The 20,285-nt window shown below is 42.1% G+C and overlaps 2 protein-coding genes across 13 annotated transcripts; one reads left to right on the forward strand and one right to left on the reverse strand.

Moving 5' to 3' along the window:
- Positions 1-3,046: 3,046 nt before the first annotated feature.
- On the reverse strand, positions 3,047-18,573 carry GPRASP3 (G protein-coupled receptor associated sorting protein family member 3). Of its 12 annotated transcripts, XM_073227334.1 has the most exons (5): positions 9,284-9,421; positions 8,020-8,121; positions 7,515-7,646; positions 7,098-7,178; positions 3,047-6,865 (listed from the first exon to the last, which is right to left on the reverse strand). In XM_073227334.1, the coding sequence occupies exon 5, from the start codon at positions 6,485-6,487 to the stop codon at positions 4,841-4,843; it is 1,647 nt and encodes a 548-aa protein (XP_073083435.1). In that variant the 5' UTR covers positions 6,488-6,865; positions 7,098-7,178; positions 7,515-7,646; positions 8,020-8,121; positions 9,284-9,421; the 3' UTR covers positions 3,047-4,840. The 12 variants fall into 12 exon arrangements, with proteins under 12 accessions (XP_073083435.1, XP_073083437.1, XP_036864429.2 ...); XM_073227336.1 differs by lacking the exons at positions 7,515-7,646; positions 9,284-9,421 and adding an exon at positions 18,555-18,573; XM_037008534.2 differs by lacking the exons at positions 7,515-7,646; positions 9,284-9,421 and adding an exon at positions 18,487-18,505.
- LOC140847355 (uncharacterized) lies at positions 7,000-11,479 on the forward strand. Its single transcript, XM_073227515.1, has 4 exons — positions 7,000-7,150; positions 7,627-7,707; positions 8,696-9,873; positions 11,364-11,479. Exons 1-4 carry the CDS (start codon positions 7,000-7,002, stop codon positions 11,466-11,468), a joined length of 1,515 nt encoding a protein of 504 aa, XP_073083616.1. The 3' UTR covers positions 11,469-11,479.
- Positions 18,574-20,285: the final 1,712 nt, after the last annotated feature.

The raw sequence follows: 20,285 nt of genomic DNA on the forward strand, positions 1-20,285 counted from the left end.
GAAAATGATTCTGTGATGCCAGAAAACAGACCAGTGGTTGACTAGGGATGGGGAGACATAGGGAGAGATGGGATGGAAGGATTATAAAGAGTCATGAAGAAATTTTTAAAGGTGATGGATATATTTGCTTTCATTATGGTGATAGCTTCATGTATGCATATACCTGTGTCAAAACTTATCAAATTGAACTCCCAACAAACAGAATACCAGGACCACATGGCTTTACAGGAGAATTTTACTAAATATTCAAGAGCTAATAACTGTCCTACTCAAACTATTCCAAAAAACTGGAGAGGAAGAAAAGCTTCCAAAAGCACTTTTAGGCCAGCATCACCTTGATACCAAAACCAAAGACACTACAAAGAAAATTACAGACCAATATCCCTGATAAACACAGATGCAAAAATCCTCAACAAAATATTAGCCAATGGAATTCAAAAACACAGCAAGAGGATCATTCATTACAACCAACTGAGATTTATTCCAGGGATGCGAGGATGGTTCAGTATCCTCAAATCAACGTGATACACCACATTAACACAAGGAATGATAAAAACCACATGGTCAACTCAACAGATGCTTAAAAAGCATTTGACACAATTCAGCATTTACTCATGTTAAAAACTCTCAACAAAATGGAGAGAGGGAAAACACCTCAATATAATAAAGGCTTCATGTGTGTATGACAAACCCACTGCTAACATCATAGTCAATGGTAAAAAGCTGAAAGCTTTTCCTTTAAGATCAGGAACAAGACAAGGGTGGCCGATCTCACCAATTCTATTAAGCATAGTACTGGAGGTCCTAGCCACAGCAATCAGACAAAAAATAAATAAATAAAAACATCCAAATTGGTAAGGAAGAAGTAAAATAGTCACTATGTATAGATGACATACTATTATAAAAAACCCCAATAACTGCACCAAGAAACTAATTCTAATTAGAATAAATGAATTCAGTAACAATCACAAGATACAAAATATGCAGAAATTTTTCATTTCTATTTACAAATAATGAACTAAGAGAAATTAAGATATCAATAGCATCAAAAGGAATAAATTACCTAGTAATAAATTTAACCAAGGAGGTGAAAGACCTGCACTATGAACATGTAAGACCCTGATGAATGAAATTAAAGAGCACAAATAAATGAAAGCTACTCCATGGATAGGAAGAATTAAAATTGTTAAAATAGCCATCTTGCCCAAAGCAATCTACAGATTTAATGCAATCCCTATCAAAATACCAACAGCATTTTATACTGAACTAGAACAAATAGTTCTAAAATTCATATGGAACTACAAAAGACCCTAAATAGACAAAGCAATCCTGAGAAAGAAGAACAAAGGTGGGGGTATCAAGCACCCTGATTTCAAACTATACTACAAAGCTACAGTAATCAAAACAGTATGGTGGTGGCACAAGAGCAGATATATAGACCAGTGAAACAGAATAGAAATCCCAGAAATAAACCCACACATATATGGCCAGTTAATATATGACAAGGGAGGCAACAATATACAATGAGGAAAACACAATCTCTTCAATAACTAGTGTTGGAAGAACTGGGAAGCTACATGCAAGAGAATGAAACTGGACCATTGTCTTATACCATATACAAAAATAAACTCAAAATGGATTAAAGAAGTAAATATAAGAGCTGAAACTATAAAACTCCTGGAGAAAACATAGGCAGTAAACTCATGAACATCACCGTTAGCAGTTTTTTTCTGAGTATGTGCCCCGAGACAAGGGATTCAAAACCTAAAATAAACAAGTGGGACTACATCAAACTACAATTTCACAGCAAAGGAAACCATCAACATAATGAAAAGGCAACCTACCATATGGGAGAATATATTTATGAACAATGTATCAAATAAGAGGCTAATTTCCAAAATATATAAAGAAGTCATACAACTCGACACCAGAAAGATAAGCAATTTGATTAAAAAATGGGCAGAAGACCTGAACAGACATTTTTCCAAAGATACACAGGTGGCCAACAGACACATGAAAAGATACTCAAAACCATTGCTCAGGGATATGCCAGTGGAAACCAAAATGAAGTTATCACTCAAGGCCAGTCAGAATGGCTGTTATAAACAAGGCAAGATAAAGCAGGTATTGGCGAGTATGTGGAGAAGAGGGAACTCTTGTACACTGCTGGTGGGACTGCAAATTAGTGCAGCCCCAATGAAAAGGAGTATGGAGGTTTCTCATAAAAACTAAGAATAGAAATACCATATAACCCAGTAATTTCATTTCTGGAAATTTACACAAAGGAAATTAAATCATTAATCTGAAAACATAAATGTACTGCTGTATTTATTACAGCATTATTTACCATAGTGAAAATATGGAAACAACCTAAACATCCATCAATAGGAAGATGTGATACATAAATACAATGAAATACTACTCAGCCATACAAAAGAATGAAATCTTGCCATTTGCAATATGGATGGACCTAGATGGTATTATGCTAAGTGAAATAGGCGAGAGAAAGACAAATACCCATGATTTCACTTATATGTGGAATCTAAAAACAAAATAAATGAACAAAACAGAAACAGAATTAGTTACAAAGAACAGACTGGTGGTTGCCATTGGGAAGGAGAAGCAGGGTGATGGCTAAAGGGGGGAAATTAGAATGTTTGATATCTTGATCTGGGTGATGGTTACATGAGTATATACAAGTCAAAATTTATCAAGATTTCATACACTAAGATTTGTGCATTTTATGTACCTCAATATAAAAAAAGAAAAAACAAATTGTATACTTTAAATATGTATAATTTAATTATATCAATTGTATCTTAAATATTAAGTAAAATCATGAAGCAGAGCTGTATAATACTAAATTGGACAGGTAATTATAAAGATGAAAAGGCAAGTTGTGGAATACTATAGTCCTGTTTTTACAAAAGAATAAATTTGTGCATATTGTTCATTAAGAGGATTTGCAATGAAAGACTAGCATACTATGCAACAACTGTTAACAAAGGAAAAACATGAAGTGATTCAGCATGAAGTGATTCAAAAGTATGTTGTAGAAATTTATTTATTGACATGGAAAGATGTTTGCAATATAGTTACAAATAATATTAAAAGCAAGTTACAATTAAACAATTACATACGACCTTGTTTTAGTTTCTTAACTCTTTAAAAATCTTAAAGCATGTAACTCAGTATTTTCACAAAGAGAAATTCTCATGAGCTCAGACCAGGAGTTTTAATTCCAACCATGAGTGTTAGAGGATATTTTCACAGCCTACAACTCCTGGGAATGCTTTCTGGAGCATACAGACTTCTAGATATTACTACCATGTAGCTTGAGGTAACAGCTTCTCTCTTAGCTTTTCTGTTCTGTGTTGATGAAGCTGCAGTTCTGGATCTAAATTTCTCCAATTAGATTTATCCTGTAGTTTTAGCTGGTACAAATGCAGAAAGTAGGCTTACCCACTAGTAAAAGATGGAGCTTTTTGATTTTTCATATGTAAAGAGGATAATTTATAAATGTTAAAAAAATTAAGGTATGACTTTGTGAAGAGTAAGAAAGCAATTATCTTTTTTAAATGTAATGTATGAAACAACACACAGAATCATTCCAGTTCTTTGATGGAAAAAAAAAAGGACATATGGCAAATTACATTTGGGGATGACTCTAAATAAATCTACATCTTATTCATTGAACAGTTTTGGGCACCTGCTGTTTCTCAGTCACTGCCACTTCAAATCCATACACTCACCCAGACTTTTCTCCTGACCTCCAACCAGGTTTAACCAAATGACTAATGGACATGTGCATTTGGAGGAAACTAGAATTGTAAGACTGCAGGGTCAGAATTTACAGCAAAACTGAATTATTAAACCAATCTCAGCCCTAAACCCACCACCTAAAAAGTCAAAGACGAGTATAAGGTACTGTAGAGGGTGGGTTTTGGTATGATAAACATGTTACCAGACAAACAGCTATGCTATTTGCCTGCTGTGGTATCTAAGAAAAAGTAACCTCCCTAGTTCTCATTGTAGGTGATGCAGTATATTGAGTTATAATAAAAATACCAGTAGCTAGCTCATAGGACCACTGTGAGAAGAGGGAAAAAAAGCTCTACAATATAGTGCCAACACAGTATGTGACGTAAGCAGGTACTCAGCAAAGGTTTTCTCCATTCCTCTACTTCCTTTCTTTTCTGTGAAATGACTTTGACATAAATGAAATAGTCTAACAATAGAAGAGTTATAAATGTAGTGGCAAAACAGAAAAACAAGTATTACATCTTAATCTGAGATTCAGGGCTATTTGTGGTAAAATGAGTTAGCTAATACAGGTAGAATAAAGAGAAAAACAGTAATTCTTCTCTTACATTAAATAGCCTACAGCAACACCCGTTTTCCTACTTATTAAGAATACATATTTGGCAGTAAGTGTATGAATGCATGTGTGTATTATTATCTTTGTGTGTGTATAAGCATATCTTTAACTAGATTATAAATTCAAGGATTTTTTTTGCCATTTGCAGCTACAAATGAATCTAAGCAGATACTAATGAACAAATTAGCTAATGGTGAATTGGTTCACTATCTGCTTATGTAAAATGTTAAAAAGTTCCCCATCTACACAAGATAAAAATCAACAGATGTTTTCTGCTCACAATGTAATGTTAATTTGATATCCCCAAAATGGTATAGCTCCAACCTAGAGACTTCATGGGTAATATGTTTAAGATGTAATTTTAATGTGCACTGTAATAACCAAAACATTATGCTAGGCTTTTTGGGAACAGACAGCCTATTGGAGTTTGGAGATAGTTCAAAGTGTTGTTTCTGGCTCATTTTACATTGTTTCAATAATCACTTTAACTTCATGGAAAATGGCCATGAGTGTATTATAACTCAAGTGATCAATAACTACAATTGAGCCCTTTCTGATATGCTCCTTTATGTTAATAAATATGGCCACGGCACTAATGAGATTGGCTTTTGCCCCTTTCTGGTTAAATATGAGTTTTAATGTTGCTAATGCCTTTGTATTGATCATGTCTCTGGCTGCAATTGGATTTTCAGACATATTCAAAAGTACTTTCAAAACAAGATTTCTGGTTTTATGATTTGCCTGGGATAGTAGGTAGAAAAGCTCTGAAAAATAATTGGCAACAATGTGGTGATGGTCAGAGTTGGTAGTCAATTGTCCTAGTATCTTTAATCCAGATTGCTGTCCGGGTGAGTTCAAGGGAAAGGACATGGTTTCCTTACACATATGTTTAATACGTAATTCAATCTTACATTGTCTCTCGTCTCCAGGAGGATTCAGAGTAATTATGGCTTTTTTTCTTATTTCAGAGGAAGGAAAACTGAGCAAGCTTTCAATAAGCGTCACTACACCCACCTCATTAATGAACTGTTGGGCAAATGGATGAACATTAATGATGCCCATTGCTATTTGAGCTATTTTATGAATGAGGGGATCAGTAGTTGACCTAAGTAAAGTAACAAGTTTTTCAAATTCCTCAGAACCCATGTAGCATTCCATTTTGCAAGGGCAAGCAAATGGTTTAATTCCACTCCCCTCCCTGACCCGGATTTGGCGTCTAATCTCCTCTATGGTCTGGATGCAAGGGTCAGAACCAAATGGGTACTCAGGGACAGGTTGTGAGCATAAGGGAGTGCTCTGAGAAGGGCACGCTGTTGCCTCAGGCAAAGAATGGGTATTTTCCTCAGCTGAGGCCAGGACAATATATGAAGGAGGCTTTGTCTCAAATGGGACTTGGGATCTAAATCCTAACACTGCTGGAGTTACAGCAGGGGCTTTGGGCCAGATGGTTACCTCAGACCAGTCCTTAGGCCTATTTTTTTCATTAATTTCATCCACAGGCTGGGGCCTAACTATCCTGCTCACAGGTCTCGGATTAAGGTCAAAACTAGTTTCATCTCCATCCCAAAACCAGTTCCCAATAACGTTCTCTTCCTCCTCCTCTTCAGCCCCTGGCCTACCCTTGCAGCTGGCCCTGGCCACAGGCTCCAACTTCTCAGCACAGGACAGGGGACCAGTATCAGCTTTATCTTCATCCTTAGCTCTGGAATGATTACCAGCCTCTTCACTCCAGAACCAGGAACCAACATTGGCTTCTTGCCCCGCCCAAAACCAGGCATCAATACCAGCCTTATCTTTACATGTTGACCTGGATTCAGCACTAGCCTCAGCCACAGAACACAACTGAGACACTCTACTGGCCTCATTTTCAGCTTTGGGACTGAAATCTGCCAGGCCTCCTTCCTTCATCTCAGTGACAATCCTGTTCTTAGATATTGCCTTCATCTCTGCTACTCCATGTGCCTGAGACCCTGCCTTGGGTATTGCTTTTGCCTGAGTTTTGGCTCTGGGTGTGACTATACAGGTAGCCTCCCTCCTTTCATTAGCATCTACACCAGCTCTTTTTTCAGTTTTGGCCTTCTTTCTACTCTCATTCTTACCCCTTGCCATGGCTGAAAAGCCCAGTTATATAGATAGCCCTATACAGTCTTGGCCTAGATTTTCGATGTGTCTTAAGACTCTTTTACTGGGCCAAAGACAAACTTTGTAACAAGACTTAGAGCCAATTGTTAGTTCAGCAAGTCACACAGTCCCTTTTCCAAACGCATGAGCTATGTTAATGATACAAAGGGCATAGGCACTCAAGCTGAGGGAAGATGATGGTTCCTGAGTGCAGACCTGTTGAAAGTGATGCTCTTCTGCCACTCCAAGGCCACCATAGCCATTGCTGGAGATGGATCTGAGGTAGAAAAAAGAAATGGGCTTTGGTCTTCCAAATATGCTTCTCTGTGAAGACAGCCACACAGGACATGAGAGAGTAGAGATGGACTGCACGGAAAAAATAGAATAGTAAAAATCTCTGTTATTTTATTTTAACCCTTCTACACTTCCATTAATGTCTAACAATGTCCTGGCCAGGTACTACCACATTTTTTTCTCTGCATCAAATAGGAATAGGGATGATGGGGATCTTGCTGAAAGTGAGAGAGGCTGAAGAGTACTCAGCCTCTTTGGTATATATTATACTCTATAGGCCTATCCAGGTAGGCCTCACACCAACCTGTACTGATCTGGTGCAATTTTATCCTCCTTCCTTGCTGGCTTCCAGTGTTGGTAAGCCCTACAGCCAACTCAGGGAGACCTATGGACAAAAGTACAAGAGAGACTGGAATTTTGGGATTTGGCATACTGACATGCACTCTGGTTTCTAAACTCAATCAATACCTGCCTTTCCAAGTCTAGAGCTTTTGCTATATAATGTTTCTGGCCTCCTTGGTCCTCCTTATGGGTGGCTTCCCTCCCCATTTCCCGGGTATCTATCAATAACCCTATAGACACAATCCTGGCTCACCTCACTCACACTTCCTATACACAAATGTGAGGGCAGAGGTATCTGGAATGCTGGAAGACAATGGTTCTAAAATATGATCCGGTCTCCCCATCCCCAATCAATAGGGGTGCTCATGCTCACACTCACCTTAGATCTCAATGAACAGTTTTTATCCTTTTTCTTAATTAAATCAAAGTGACCAGCTACCTATAGATTTCTTTTTTTTATTAGGGTATGATTGATACACTCTTATCTATAGGAACCGAAAAAGGAACAAACCTGTGGACAGACAAAAAGGCAAAGGAGAAAAAAGAGAGTGTGATGGCCCAACACCTGACAGGTACAGTAACATATGCTTTTGTATATAAAGGCCAAGTTAACTGTCTCCCACCTGTCTGCTCCTTCCCAAATGATTCCTCATCCAGTCCCTCACAGCCTGAAATTTGTCTAATTACACCACCTCCCAACTCTAAGGTCAGTCATTTTCCCAGCAGAAATCACAACTCCTCCTGGACCAAAGTGAAGTGCAATAGGAGGTAGTGGAACAACTGTATTTAGGAAGCAGGCAGTGAACACAATGGCAACTATTATTTCAGTACGAACTTTGCATGGCCCTGCCCTTTACCCTTCCCCATGCATACAAAGATCCTACCTCATTCACCACCTACAGAAGCCAGCCCACACAGCAATGGTCCTCAGGAGACAGTATCCTTCCCACCAAAGTACAGTTCTCTAGCTGGAGAAGATTCCAGGCCTACAGCAAGAGAAAGGGGCATCCAGCAAAGCACCAAGAAAATATGTTGACAATAGTAGAAAAATATCAGGTTAACGAACAGATACCTAGAATTCAGGTCCTAACACCCCCTTTTCAAGAATAAGGAAATAAGTAAATAAATGTCTCTCAACTCCCATTGTTCCTCGGGTATCCTCCCCTCAGGAACTCCGCAAAATCTTCCGTGGGCCTGCTTAGGTACCAAACAAAATGAGAGGCTGTGAGGAGTGGATGGAGATGGAGATCAGGTTTCCAGAACCAGAAATTGAAAACTGACTTCATGCATTCTCAACTGACCTTTAAGAAAACATTCCTCTATATTCTGAATCGCCATTCCCACACCTCAACAAAGTGGGCTGGGATGCTGAGAAAAAAAATACTCAACAAGAAAAGTAAGTTTATACAATAGTATTTACATGGACCCTTCCTGTGAAAGTTGATGAAACGTAACAGCCATCTGCTTGACTTCACTGGGTGCAAAATGTAAATAACTTAAATAAGGTGCAAGAAGGCAATAACAAAGGTGTTACGTGGATCAACATTTTCTCTGCAACAGACCCCCTCAGTTCCCCTTCAGCTGAAACCGCCAGACCTACCGCGCAGACAGGAAACTTGGGAATCAACGAGGCGCCTGCGAGAAGGGAAAGCACGCAGGACCCGGGGCCCAACAGGCCCCTTTGCAGTATCAGGGCCCGCAGTAGCCCCCGTCGCCCGCTCCCGCCAGCTCGGCACAGAGCTCGGACGCCACCCCGCCCCCGCCCCGGCGGGCTCCCCGGGCGCCCCCCACCGCAGCTCCCGCTCCGCCATTTCTCCCGCAGCGGCCTCCCCCCGAGTCCTCTCCCGGCACAGACACCGTCGAGCGCGGGTCGCGGGAAAGCTGGCCGGGTAGTGGCCGGCGCCGTTCGCCTCCACAGGATCCGAGGGCGCCTCTCCGGCCCGACTCTGCCCCCCGGGCCCGGACCGCGCCGGTCGCCGCTGCCTCCTTGCCAGGGATCTCCCTGCGCTGCGCACCTCTCTCAGGGGCCGGCTCCGACACAATCGCCGCCTCCTCGCCAGGCTGCCAGGGTCTGGGGCGCGGGCTGTAAGCCGAGCGAGAGGGCGGGGCGGCGGGGCCACCCCCGCCCCCCACCACACTCGCACTTGCCTTTGCAGGCTCAGGGCCCGGGTCGTCGGCCTCCCCCTCCTCTCCGGGCTCCTCGCTCGGATTCCCACCGCCTTCGGTGCGCTCGGAATCGCAAAGAGGCGTCCCGGCCCCCGCACCGCTGCACCAAACGGGGCAGGGGCTGCGCAGGATGCGGCACGAACCGCTCGCGGAGACGGTGTCGGGAAGGGGGGCGGAGGGATACGGCACGAATGAGCTCGACGCCCCCTCCCAGGCCCACCGTAGTTCCGACCCAGAGGGGGCGGGGCCGGGAGGAGCCCCAGCCTGAGGGGCGGGCTAACACCAGCCGGCACGGCCTCAGGAGAGCGCCGCGGGCCCCTGCCTGGCGACCACTCCCACCTTCTGCCACCACAATAGAGGGGGCCGGCGGGCGGTTGGCGGGGGAGGGGGCAGGTGCCTGGATCGGGAGGCCGGCAGGGACGCTTCGGCCGGGGCAGCGGAAGGATACCAACCGCCCCTCGGGGTGTGCGCGAACCCTCAGACTGCTCGGTGCATGCCTGCCGCCCCCGTCCTTCCTGGACGCTGAGGGGAGAGGAGCTGCAAGGACCACTGGCCGGCAGGGGAGGGACGCTGTAAGGCCAGACCGCCCCGAAGGTTTGGGGTGGCCCGCCCAAGTTCTTTCACGGCTTCGCGGAGCCGCGGAGGGGAGGAAGGTGGGCGGGGGCGCCCGTGGAGGCCTCACCACTGCCCCTGTAATGAACGAAGGCAGACCTAGCCCTCTAACTTGAGGCGACCAACCACCAGTCTGCGCTCACTCATTCTTCCTGCCACACTGCTGTTTACTCAGTGCTCGAAGTGGTACCACACTTTGCCATTTCGCGGTCGCCCCGGTTGCCGGAGAGAGGCCTTTCCCTGTCAGGACCCGCACCGGGTCATAACAATCCTCCCTGTCTGTTGTCCCACAGCCAGTGTCAGGCACCCGCTAGGGCCGGTCCTGGCTCCTCTTCCTCTGTTCTGTCTGTCAAGTCTCCTCTTGCGGTCACATAGAAGCTCTTATCATCTTTGGCAGTGTGGAAACGTGGCAGGGATTAGAACCCGCTTGGATCCCGGCCACTTGACATACACACCTGGCTAGTCCATTAGAACTGTTACCGTATTAATGATACCGATTTTAAATTCTCGGATAATTCCAAACACCGCATTATTTCTGAATCTGGTTCTAATGCTTGGTTTGTACCCTCAAACTGTGCTTTTTCTTGCCTCTTAGCATGCCTTATAATTTTGTATTGAAAGCTGCATATGATGTGGTTAGGTATAGGAACTGAGGTAAACAGACTGTTATTGAGAAGGTTTATGTTAAGCTGCTTTAGCAGTTGGGCTGTGCATAATGTTGCTGTAGCTGTGGGTGCCAGATTCTTCAAATGCCTCTAGAGTTCTTATTTTTGTCTTCCCTCTTAACTTTGGGCTTACCTAACTACTCCTTGCAGAGTCTGTACCTTGCAGCTCTTTCAGCTATATAGTCTGCTGTTACTATACTGTACATATTATCCAGTTTAGTGTTACCATGGTGACAGATAAGTGTTTTATAATTTTATAATTAATTCCAGTCTTGTGGGCCTGTGTCTCTGGGCTATGACCTTCACAATTGTTTCTTACAGTCTTTCTCCCCCTTACATGAGAATGGAAACAGAGTGGGCTGGATAGGAGGAATGCCTTTCCCTCACCTGGGCAAGGTACTGGGTATATTTCACAAGAACATACATTCCCTCCCACTGCCAGAGCCATGAGGGGATCTTTCTGGGATTTTCATTGCAAAAACTTGCTGAAGTTCCTGGAGGTAAAGCCCACTAAACCTCTAAGACTGCAAGTCCCCATGGGATTTCTCAGTCTCATATTATACCACATTCAGTCTCCAGCAATTTGTCAAAACTACCATTTAAATGTTCTTACCTGATTATGTCTCTAGCAGTTTTTGCTTTATGTAAGAAAAGATGGGCTGTGTTTCTCTGGATTTGTCTTTGCTCCAGAATTTGGGGTGGTCATTTGCCTTGTGACCTCAGTTCTCTGATGGGTCTAAGATAAGTAATTGATTCTCAGTTTTTTCATCTTTTTTTATGGTTAGATGTACAGGAGCAATGAACTGGCAGAAAGAGAAATCAGGAAAACAATTTCATTCACAACTGAATCAAAAAGAATAAAATACCTAGGAAATAAACCAAGGAAGTGAAAGACCTATACCCTGAAAACTACAAGACACTCTTAAGACATATTAAAGAGGACACTAATAAGTGGAAATTCATCCCGTGTTATTGGCTAGGAAGAATTAATACTGTCAAAATGGCCATCCTGCCTAAAGCAATCTACAGATTCAATGCAATCCCTATCAAAATACCAACAGCATTCTTCAACAAACTGGAACAAATAGTTCTAAAATTCATATGGAACCACAAAAGACCCCAAATAGCCAAAGCAATCCTGAGAAGGAAGAATAAAGCAGGGGTGATCTTGCTTCCCAACTTCAAGATCTATTACAAAGCCACAGTAATCAAGACAATTTGGTACTGGCAAACGAACAGATCCATAGACCAGTGGAAATGAATAGAGAGACCAGATATTAACCCAAGCATATATAGTCAATTAATATCCAATAAAGGAGCCATGGACATACAATGGGGAAATGACAGTCTCTTCAACAGATGGTGCTGGCAAAACTGGACAGCTACATGTAGGAGAATGAAACTGGACCATTGTCTAACCCCATATACAAAAGTAAATTCAAAATGGATCAAAGACCTGAATGTAAGTCATGAAACCATAAAACTCTTAGAAAAAAAACATAGGCAAACATCTCTTAGATATAAACATGAGTGACTTCTTCATGAACATATCTCCCCAGGCAAGGGAAACAAACGCAAAAATGAACAAGTGGGACTATATCAAGCTGAAAAGCTTCTGTACAGCAAAGGACACCATCAATAGAACAAAAAGGTATCCTACAGTATGGGAGAATATATTCATAAAAGACAGATCCGATAAAGGGTTGACATCCAAAATATATAAAGAGCTCATGCACTTCAACAAACAAAAAGCAAATAATCCAATTAAAAAATGTGCGGAGGAGCTGAAGAGACAGTTCTCCAAAGAAGAAATTCAGATGGCCAACAGACACATGAAAAGATGCTCCACATCGCTAATCATCAGAGAAATACAAATTAAAACCAAAATGAGATATCACCTCACATCAGTAATGATCGCCACCATTCAAAAGACAAACAACAACAAATGTTGGCGAGTTGTGGAGAAAGAGAAACCCTCCTACACTGCTGGTGGGAATGTAAACTAGTTCAACCATTGTGGAAAGCAGTATGGAGGTTCCTCAAAATGCTCAAAATAGAAATGCCATTTCACCCACGAATTCTACTTCTAGGAATTTACCCTAAGCATGCAGCAGCCCAGTTTGAAAAAGACAGATGCACCCCTATGTTTATCGCTGCACTATTTACAATATCCAAGAAATGGAAGCAACCTAAGTGTCCATCAGTAGATGAATGGATAAAGAAGATGTGGTACATATACACAATGGAATATTATTCAGCCATAGGAAGAACACAAATCCTACCATTTGTAACAACATGTATGGAGCTAGAGGGTATTATGCTAAGTGAAATAAGCCAGGCGGAGAAAGACAAGTATCAAATGATTTCACTCATATGTGGAGTATAAGAACAAAGAAAAACTGAAGGAACAAAAGAGCAGCAGAATCACAGAACCCAAGAGTGGACTAACAGTTACAAAGGGAAAGGGACTGGGGAGGATGGGTGCAAAGGAAGGGATAAGGGTGGGGAAAAATAAAGGGGGCCTTACTATTAGCATGTATAATGTGTGGCGGGGCATAGGGAGGGATGTGCAACACAGAGAAGACAAGTAGTGATTCTACAGCACCTTACTACGCTGATGGGGTGTAGTAATGTAATGTGACTGTAATGGGGTTTGTGCAGGGGACTTGGTGAAGGGGGCAGCCTAGTAAACATAATGTTCTTCATGTAATTGTAGATTAATGATACCAAAAAAAAAAAAGGGCAGCGGAGCTCAACAGACACTTCTCCAAAGAAGAACTACAGATGGCCAGCAGGCACATGAAAAGATACTCCACATGATTAATCATCAGAGAATTGGAAATTAAAACCACAATGAGATATCACCTCACACCAGTAATGATCACCACCATACAAAAGACAAAGAGTAACAAAGGTTGGCGAGGTTGTGGAGAAAGGGGAAGCCTCCTACACTGCTGGTGGTAATGTAAACTAGTTCAACCATTGTGGAAAGCAGTATGGAGGTTCCTCAAAATGCTCAAAATAGAAACACCATTTCACCCAGGAATTCCACTCCTAGGAATTTACCCTAAGAATGCAGGATCCCAGTATGAAAAAGACATATGTACCCCTATATTTATTGCAACACTATTTACACTAGCCAAGAAATGGAAGCAACCTAAGTGTCCATCAGTAGATGAATGGATAAAGAAGATGTGGTACATATACACAATGGAATATTATTCAGCCATAAGAAGAAAACAAATCCTACCATTTGCAACAACATGGATGGAGCTAGAAGCTATTATGCTCAGTGAAATAAGCCAGACAGAGAAAGACAAGTATCAAATGACTTCTCTCATCTGTGGAGTATAAGAACAAAGTAAAAACTGAAGGCACAAAACAGCAGCAGACTCACAGAACCCAAGAATGGACTAAAAGTTACCAAAGGGAAAGGGACTGGGGAGGATGGGTGGGAAGGGAGGGCTAAGGGGAAAAGGGGGCATTACGAATAGCACACATAATCTAGTGGGGAGCAGACACTGGAAAGGCAGTAAGTATACACAGAGAAGACAAGTAATGATTCTATAGCATCTTACTACGCTGATGGACAGTGACTGTAATGGGATATGTGGTGGGGACTTGATAATAGGGGGAGTCTAGTAACCGTAATGTTCAAGTAATTGTACATTAACGATACCAAAAAAATAAAGACTCCAGTACATGGTATAAAGAAATAAATGCAAAAACAAGGGCAAATAACACACTGTGTAAGTACCCAGCATGGCGGAATTACATGCTACTTGGGGGCTAAGGGGAAGACAGAATGTATCAGAAAGACTTCAAACAGGCCCTAGCATTTGAGTTGAGCCTAAAAGGATGAATATGTTACCCATAGACAGAGAAAGTGTTGTGACAGCTTTAAGACTGAGGAAACAGCATAGGGGAAAGGCAGAGAAGTAGTAAAGCAAAAAATATAGTTGGGTTAGGAAACAGCAAATAGTCTAATATGACTTGAGTGCAGGCAGTGTGGAGCAGGGTTTGGAATAGGGTGAGGCACCAGAGAATGAGTACCGCCTTAAACTGTGTCCTTGTATCATTCTACTCTTGGCCTAGACTTGGAAGAATGTGTCAGGAGTTGGAGATGGAAAGGTGGATTGTACAGAAGGGTGCCAGGCCTTGAAACCCTCCATAGCGAACCTGGTAGTACTTTTTAGATGAGATCCCAGTGAAGTTGTTTTGAAATTGGGGCTGGAGTAGAGGATCAGTGAGTGCTAACAGAGCAGCTGTAGTGTAAAAAGACACCTTTCTTTCATTCATGACTGGACAAATTACAAATCTACTCTAATTTTATCTACAGGCAGCAATATTTTAGGTCAAGTGACATCTGAATAGGTACTGATACTTATTACATGAGTTAGCCCATAATATTTACACAGAAAGGGGTCAGAAACTAAAGGCACACATGGGTGGTGAAGTTTTTACTTCAGCTACACCCCAGGAGAAAAAACGATTATCCTGGCCCCTACAATTCCTACCCAAAGTGTGATTAGAACCGCGTTAATCCTCTTCATACTTGGACACACACACACACACACCCATACTTACCTTGCCCTTTGGCAGAGACCAAAAAAAATCCACAGGCATGAATTGGTGAAGTACCTACTTCAGGGTAAAGGTGGGACTTAGATGTATCTGGCTAGGCCACAATGTGAAGCTCCTCAAATATAAATGCAGTACCTCAACAGGAATTCTAGGCTTAGGGAGTGCTGATAAGAAAAAACAACTTTAAAAATCATCCAAATTGCAGGCACAGGCCACAATAACATGCTGCTTTTTTCACCCATAATACACTGGTGGGCTCTGCCTTCTTCATTGCAACTTGTTTATGTACAATACACGGGATGAGAGGTAAGTTTACAGCTATTAATCTGAGTGGTTGCTAAAAATAGGGATGTGTGACACCATTGTTCTGACATCAATTATTTGATACCAACTACCTGGAGTTAGCATCAAACTCCATAGGCTTAAGGGTGCGGTCCCTAACAATACAGCCCCCACTTCAGATTAGACATCAGTCACAAGTCTTGTGGGGCCCCCCCATACTTCTAACAGAAAAGCTATAAATTTAGGGGCTCCCATGACTCCCTCAGGTATGTTAATTTACCAGGACAACTCACAGACTCACTAAAAATGCTATACTTAGAATTATAAATTTACTATAAAGGTTACACATAGGACAAGGTCTGGAAGGGTCTTAGATACACAGTTACCATGCCATCTTCCCATGGATTCAGGGCACATCACCCTCCCGGGATATAAGTGTGTGTTTATACCCAGGAAGCTCCACTGAGCCTTGATCATTGGGGTTTCATTACATAGGCATAATTGATTAAATCATTTGCCAAGTGACTGAACCCAAAAGCCAACCCTCCCTCCTTCTCTGTGGTTCTGGCTGGCCTGAAGTTTCAACTCTAATCACATGGTGGTTGGTCCTTCTGGTGACCACTTCACATCCTGAAGCTCTCTAGGGGCCTATCATAAGTCAATTAATGAGCATAACAAGACACTTCTATTGCTCAAGAAATTTCAAAGTTTTTGAAGCTTTGTGCCAGGAACCAGGGACAAAGTTTAGATACATTATTTCTTATACTACACCATGGCTGAAGTATTCTTTTGTCAAACTAAAAACACACATAAAAGAAACAGAACCCTCCTACACTGTTGGTGGGAATGTAAATTGGTTCAACCATCAAGGTAAGCATTATGGAGGTTCCTCAAAGAACTAAAAATAGAAATATCATTTGACGAAGTAACTCCACTCCTAGGAATTTACCCAAAGAAAACAAGATCCCTGATTCAAAAAGACAGATGCACCCCTATGTTTATCATTGCTAGTTACAACAGCCAAGATATGGAAGCAACCTCAGTGTCCATCAGTAGATGAATGGAGAAAGAAGATGTGGTACCTATACAAAATGGCATACTATTCAACCATAAGAAGAAGAAAAATCCTACCATTTGCATCAACATGGATGGACCTAGAGGGTATTATGCTCAGTGAAATAAGCCAGGTGGAGAAAGACAAATACCAAATGATTTCACTCATTTATGGAGTATAAAAACAAAGCAAAACTGAAGGAATAAAATTAGCAGCAGACTCACAAACACCAATAAGGCACTAGTGGTTACCAAAGGGGAAGGGTTGAGGAGGGTGGGTGGGAACGGAGAAGAGGATTAAGGGGCACTATAATTCACAATCATAATATATGTTAGTCATGGGAAAGGCGGGACAGCATGGAGAGCACAAGTAACGACTCTATAACAACTTACTACGCTGACAGTGACCACAATAGAGGGTGTAAGGACTTGATAATATGGTTGAATGTTGAAACCAGTGTTTACATATCAGCGCATTTACATTCAGGAAGCCCCTGGATGTGAAACCATCATAAGATTGTGTATCAACAATACTTTCATAAAAAGAAAGAAACAACAGAGCTTGAGGGGAAAGGCCATAACATAAACATTTGTCCAATATTTATTATTACCAGAATTCTGGAGAGTGGAGGGAAGAGGATAATAACAGAAAGCAAGAGGTAAGAGAGGAGGTAGTCCTAGGCCTCAATCTCTGTAATTTTGTCCCACATGCCCTCTGCTCAATCCTAGCTTTTAAACAGGAAGGCCTGAAATAGTATTACGGCATAGTTTCAACTCCATAGTGAGTATAAAAATGAGGATATGAGTGTGCTTAGGAAAATTCATTACTTCCTGGTGATACTTTCCTAAACTGCCCTTGGTATCCACTGGATGCATAGGGTGGGGGGAATGTTCAGTTACAGAGAACAAGATTTAACAAGGGCTGCTACCTAGGAACAAGTCCTAAGAAGCAGGCAGAGAGCAAACACAGGGAAAAAAGCACAGTGTCAGAAAGGGGAACATGTAAGACCATCCATAAAGCAGTTTCTGAAGGTGGTTCCCAGAAAGACTCTCCTCTCAGGCCCAGGACAGCAGGGGGAAGGAGCCTCAGATGAAGCAGAAACTTTTGGGTTCCTAGAAGGGAGAGGGCTGCTGCCTCGGAGTGAGATCCAGGGATCCTCTTGGGGTCTGAGAAGTTTGGTGGCATTCCAATGAGAAATCCTATATGAAGGGCTCAAAGCATCTAAATCCTCTTTTCATAAGACTGTTCCCCTCGCCCTTCCTTAGAGCTGTCCAGATTGGAGTTAGGGTTCAGCAGCTGGACCGTTGGAGTTATAAAGCAGTTTTATTCACGCCCTCCTTTTCCTACCACCCCCCCGCCCACCCATCCCCTGCAATTCTGAGCTGTCCTCAGCCATCCCCATCGTCTGGAAAAGACAGACAGACAGTACACAGTGAGTGCCCAGTAGGTGGGAGGAAGGGAGTGTAGCTCACGGTTCCCATCTTCACATCTGCCTTTCCTGAGCCAACGCCACGGTTGTTCACGAACTGTCATTTCACCATTTCCTCTCTCTGGGCTCCCCTGAAGCCAATTCCCTCCGTCAGTCCACCTCCCCGACTGACACACAGAAACACATAGTCACACGCCTGTGCAGGGAGCCCCGAAAGGAGGAGAAGGGGTATTCAGAAGGCAGGAGGGTGCAGGAGAGTCCAAGGCACTTTCTGCACCTGATCTAGTCTCATCCACCACCTACACGCGCGCCATTTCCGGCTTCGAACCCACCCCCTCCAACAGCGACCGCTGCTCTCTCCACGATGCCTTCCGCAGGATGGCTTCCTGCTTCTTGAGCTGCAGGATAAAAAGAGACCCCCGCCAAGACGCTCGTGATTGGCTGAGGGATTGCTTCCTCTAACAACAAATGCTGTCTTAACAATTCTGGTTGCCTGAGTGATTAGTTTTCGGGCTAGTGCAGCATGGAGAGACACCGCCCACCCACTATAACATCCTACCACTCTTCCCACGCAGTCTGTCAATTGTCGGGTGTGGGTCCTTCCTGTCCCTTTTGGAAACAACGCACCTCAATGTTTGCGCCTGGTGAGAGAAGCGGTCACGTGATCCGCCGTCGGCACCCACGTGACCGTGCCGGCCACTTGTCTGCCGCAGTCCTGCAGCAGTGACAGCAGAATCTTTTCTCGGGTTTGAGCTTCTAGGTAGAAAAACCTGAAGCTCCTGACGGTGGTGAAGACAAGAGAGCTGAAAGAAGTCTGGATTTAGAGCTAAAACTTCCAGCTCTAGGTCTGGGCCTTGCTCTGTAGGAGGACAGGGCTGGCGGGGAACACTCGATGGAGTTTGGAAACGAACTGATTTTTAATATTAGGCATAATACTCGGCCGACATATTAAAACACACACACGATATTTTGAAAAATATTGATAAGCAAAACAAACTCCATTTTCCACCACCACGATGATCCCTGTTAACATTTGTGTTTCTGAAGGGAAGCAAAACTGCCACTTGGCTCTACTTCCATAAACCTTCCATACTAGCATTGGGTGGGAAGAAAAGCATGCTGTACTACCAGAAAAATCATTCAAAACTTTGGCAAAGACAACATAGGTTTTATTTCAGTGGATATTATTTCAGTGCAGTATTGGGCTTCACTTTCTATTGATACAGCAAGTTTTCAACCCTGAGGAGTTGATGTTAACTTGTAGGTATTTTGTCTGACAGATACAGAAATGATTTCTGTCCAGTGGAACAAATAACATCAATGGTTACTACTCAGGGACCTTAAGATATTAACCGGCTTTGTCTTTAACCCAGCAGTGTTATCCTATTATTTTCTATTTAAAAACCATTTTGTTTATATTGTACACATACGTATCTCCTTTGTATACATCCTTGCAGTTGTTCATGGTGTTGAAAAAAATCCTTCACATGCTCCTTTCTAATTTGAGCCATTTCACCTTTTCAAACATTAACAGCATCCTCTGACAAAATAACATCTTCACCATATCTAAAAATAATAAAACATGACTTTTCTCACAAGTGTGGATTCCCTCTCCAAACTAACTCTAACCCCGACTTCTGCAATTCTCCTGTCTGAAGATATGTTTATTTATTATTGTGGAAAACACACATAACATAAGACTTGGCCATTTTAAGTTTATGATTCAGAGGCACTAAAAACATTCACAATATTGTGCAACCATCACTATCTACTTCCACAATTTTGTTACTCAAAAAAGGGTGTGATGATGTCTTGAATGTAAGTCATGTAAAATGATGCTATCTCTGTATAATCAGAGATTATTATAAGCTTAGTAACCTTGGTAACTTTTTTATTTAAAAGGCAAGTCTTTCTGAAGTCGTATTACTTTCCAACTTTTCTAGGTGATTTTCAAAAAATTTTTGACACAGTTTATTCATTTATGTAACTTAATTCTTTCCAACATAACTTACCTGTAACTTGAGGTACTAGATGTAAACACACTATTTGGAAAAAAAAAGCCATCTTATTCTTTTGTTATCTTCTCAATGCCTGTCTCTGAAAAAATTTTAGCATGGTGTATTTAATCCAGACTAAGGAATATATGAAGTTTCTTTGAAAGATGGAAATCACATAGAAATTTTACCTATTTATATTTTTTAATAGGATCTAATTTTCCATAGATGTTACATTCTTCTCTATTCCACTGGATATAAAAGCATTAGTTATTTCATGCCAGTAGATCATTTTTAATAGCTGCATGATGTTTTCTTAATACTTTCCTTGGTTTAAGGTCACAAGGGACATCTTATTCCTGAC

This window comes from Manis javanica, chromosome X (genome assembly GCF_040802235.1).
Source record: "Manis javanica isolate MJ-LG chromosome X, MJ_LKY, whole genome shotgun sequence".
Lineage (NCBI taxonomy): Eukaryota > Metazoa > Chordata > Mammalia > Pholidota > Manidae > Manis > Manis javanica.

Coding starts and splice junctions, on each gene's coding strand:
- GPRASP3 (XM_073227336.1), bottom strand. CDS start 6,487: ATGGCAAGGGGTAAGAATGAGAGTAGAAAGAAGGCCAAAACTGAAAAA.
- LOC140847355 (XM_073227515.1), top strand. CDS start 7,000: ATGGGGATCTTGCTGAAAGTGAGAGAGGCTGAAGAGTACTCAGCCTCT. Junction 7,708..8,695: donor GATGGCCCAACACCTGACAG/GTACAGTAACAT, acceptor TCTCTGCAACAG/ACCCCCTCAGTTCCCCTTCA. Junction 9,874..11,363: donor GCCGGCAGGGGAGGGACGCT/GTAAGGCCAGAC, acceptor TTTTATGGTTAG/ATGTACAGGAGCAATGAACT.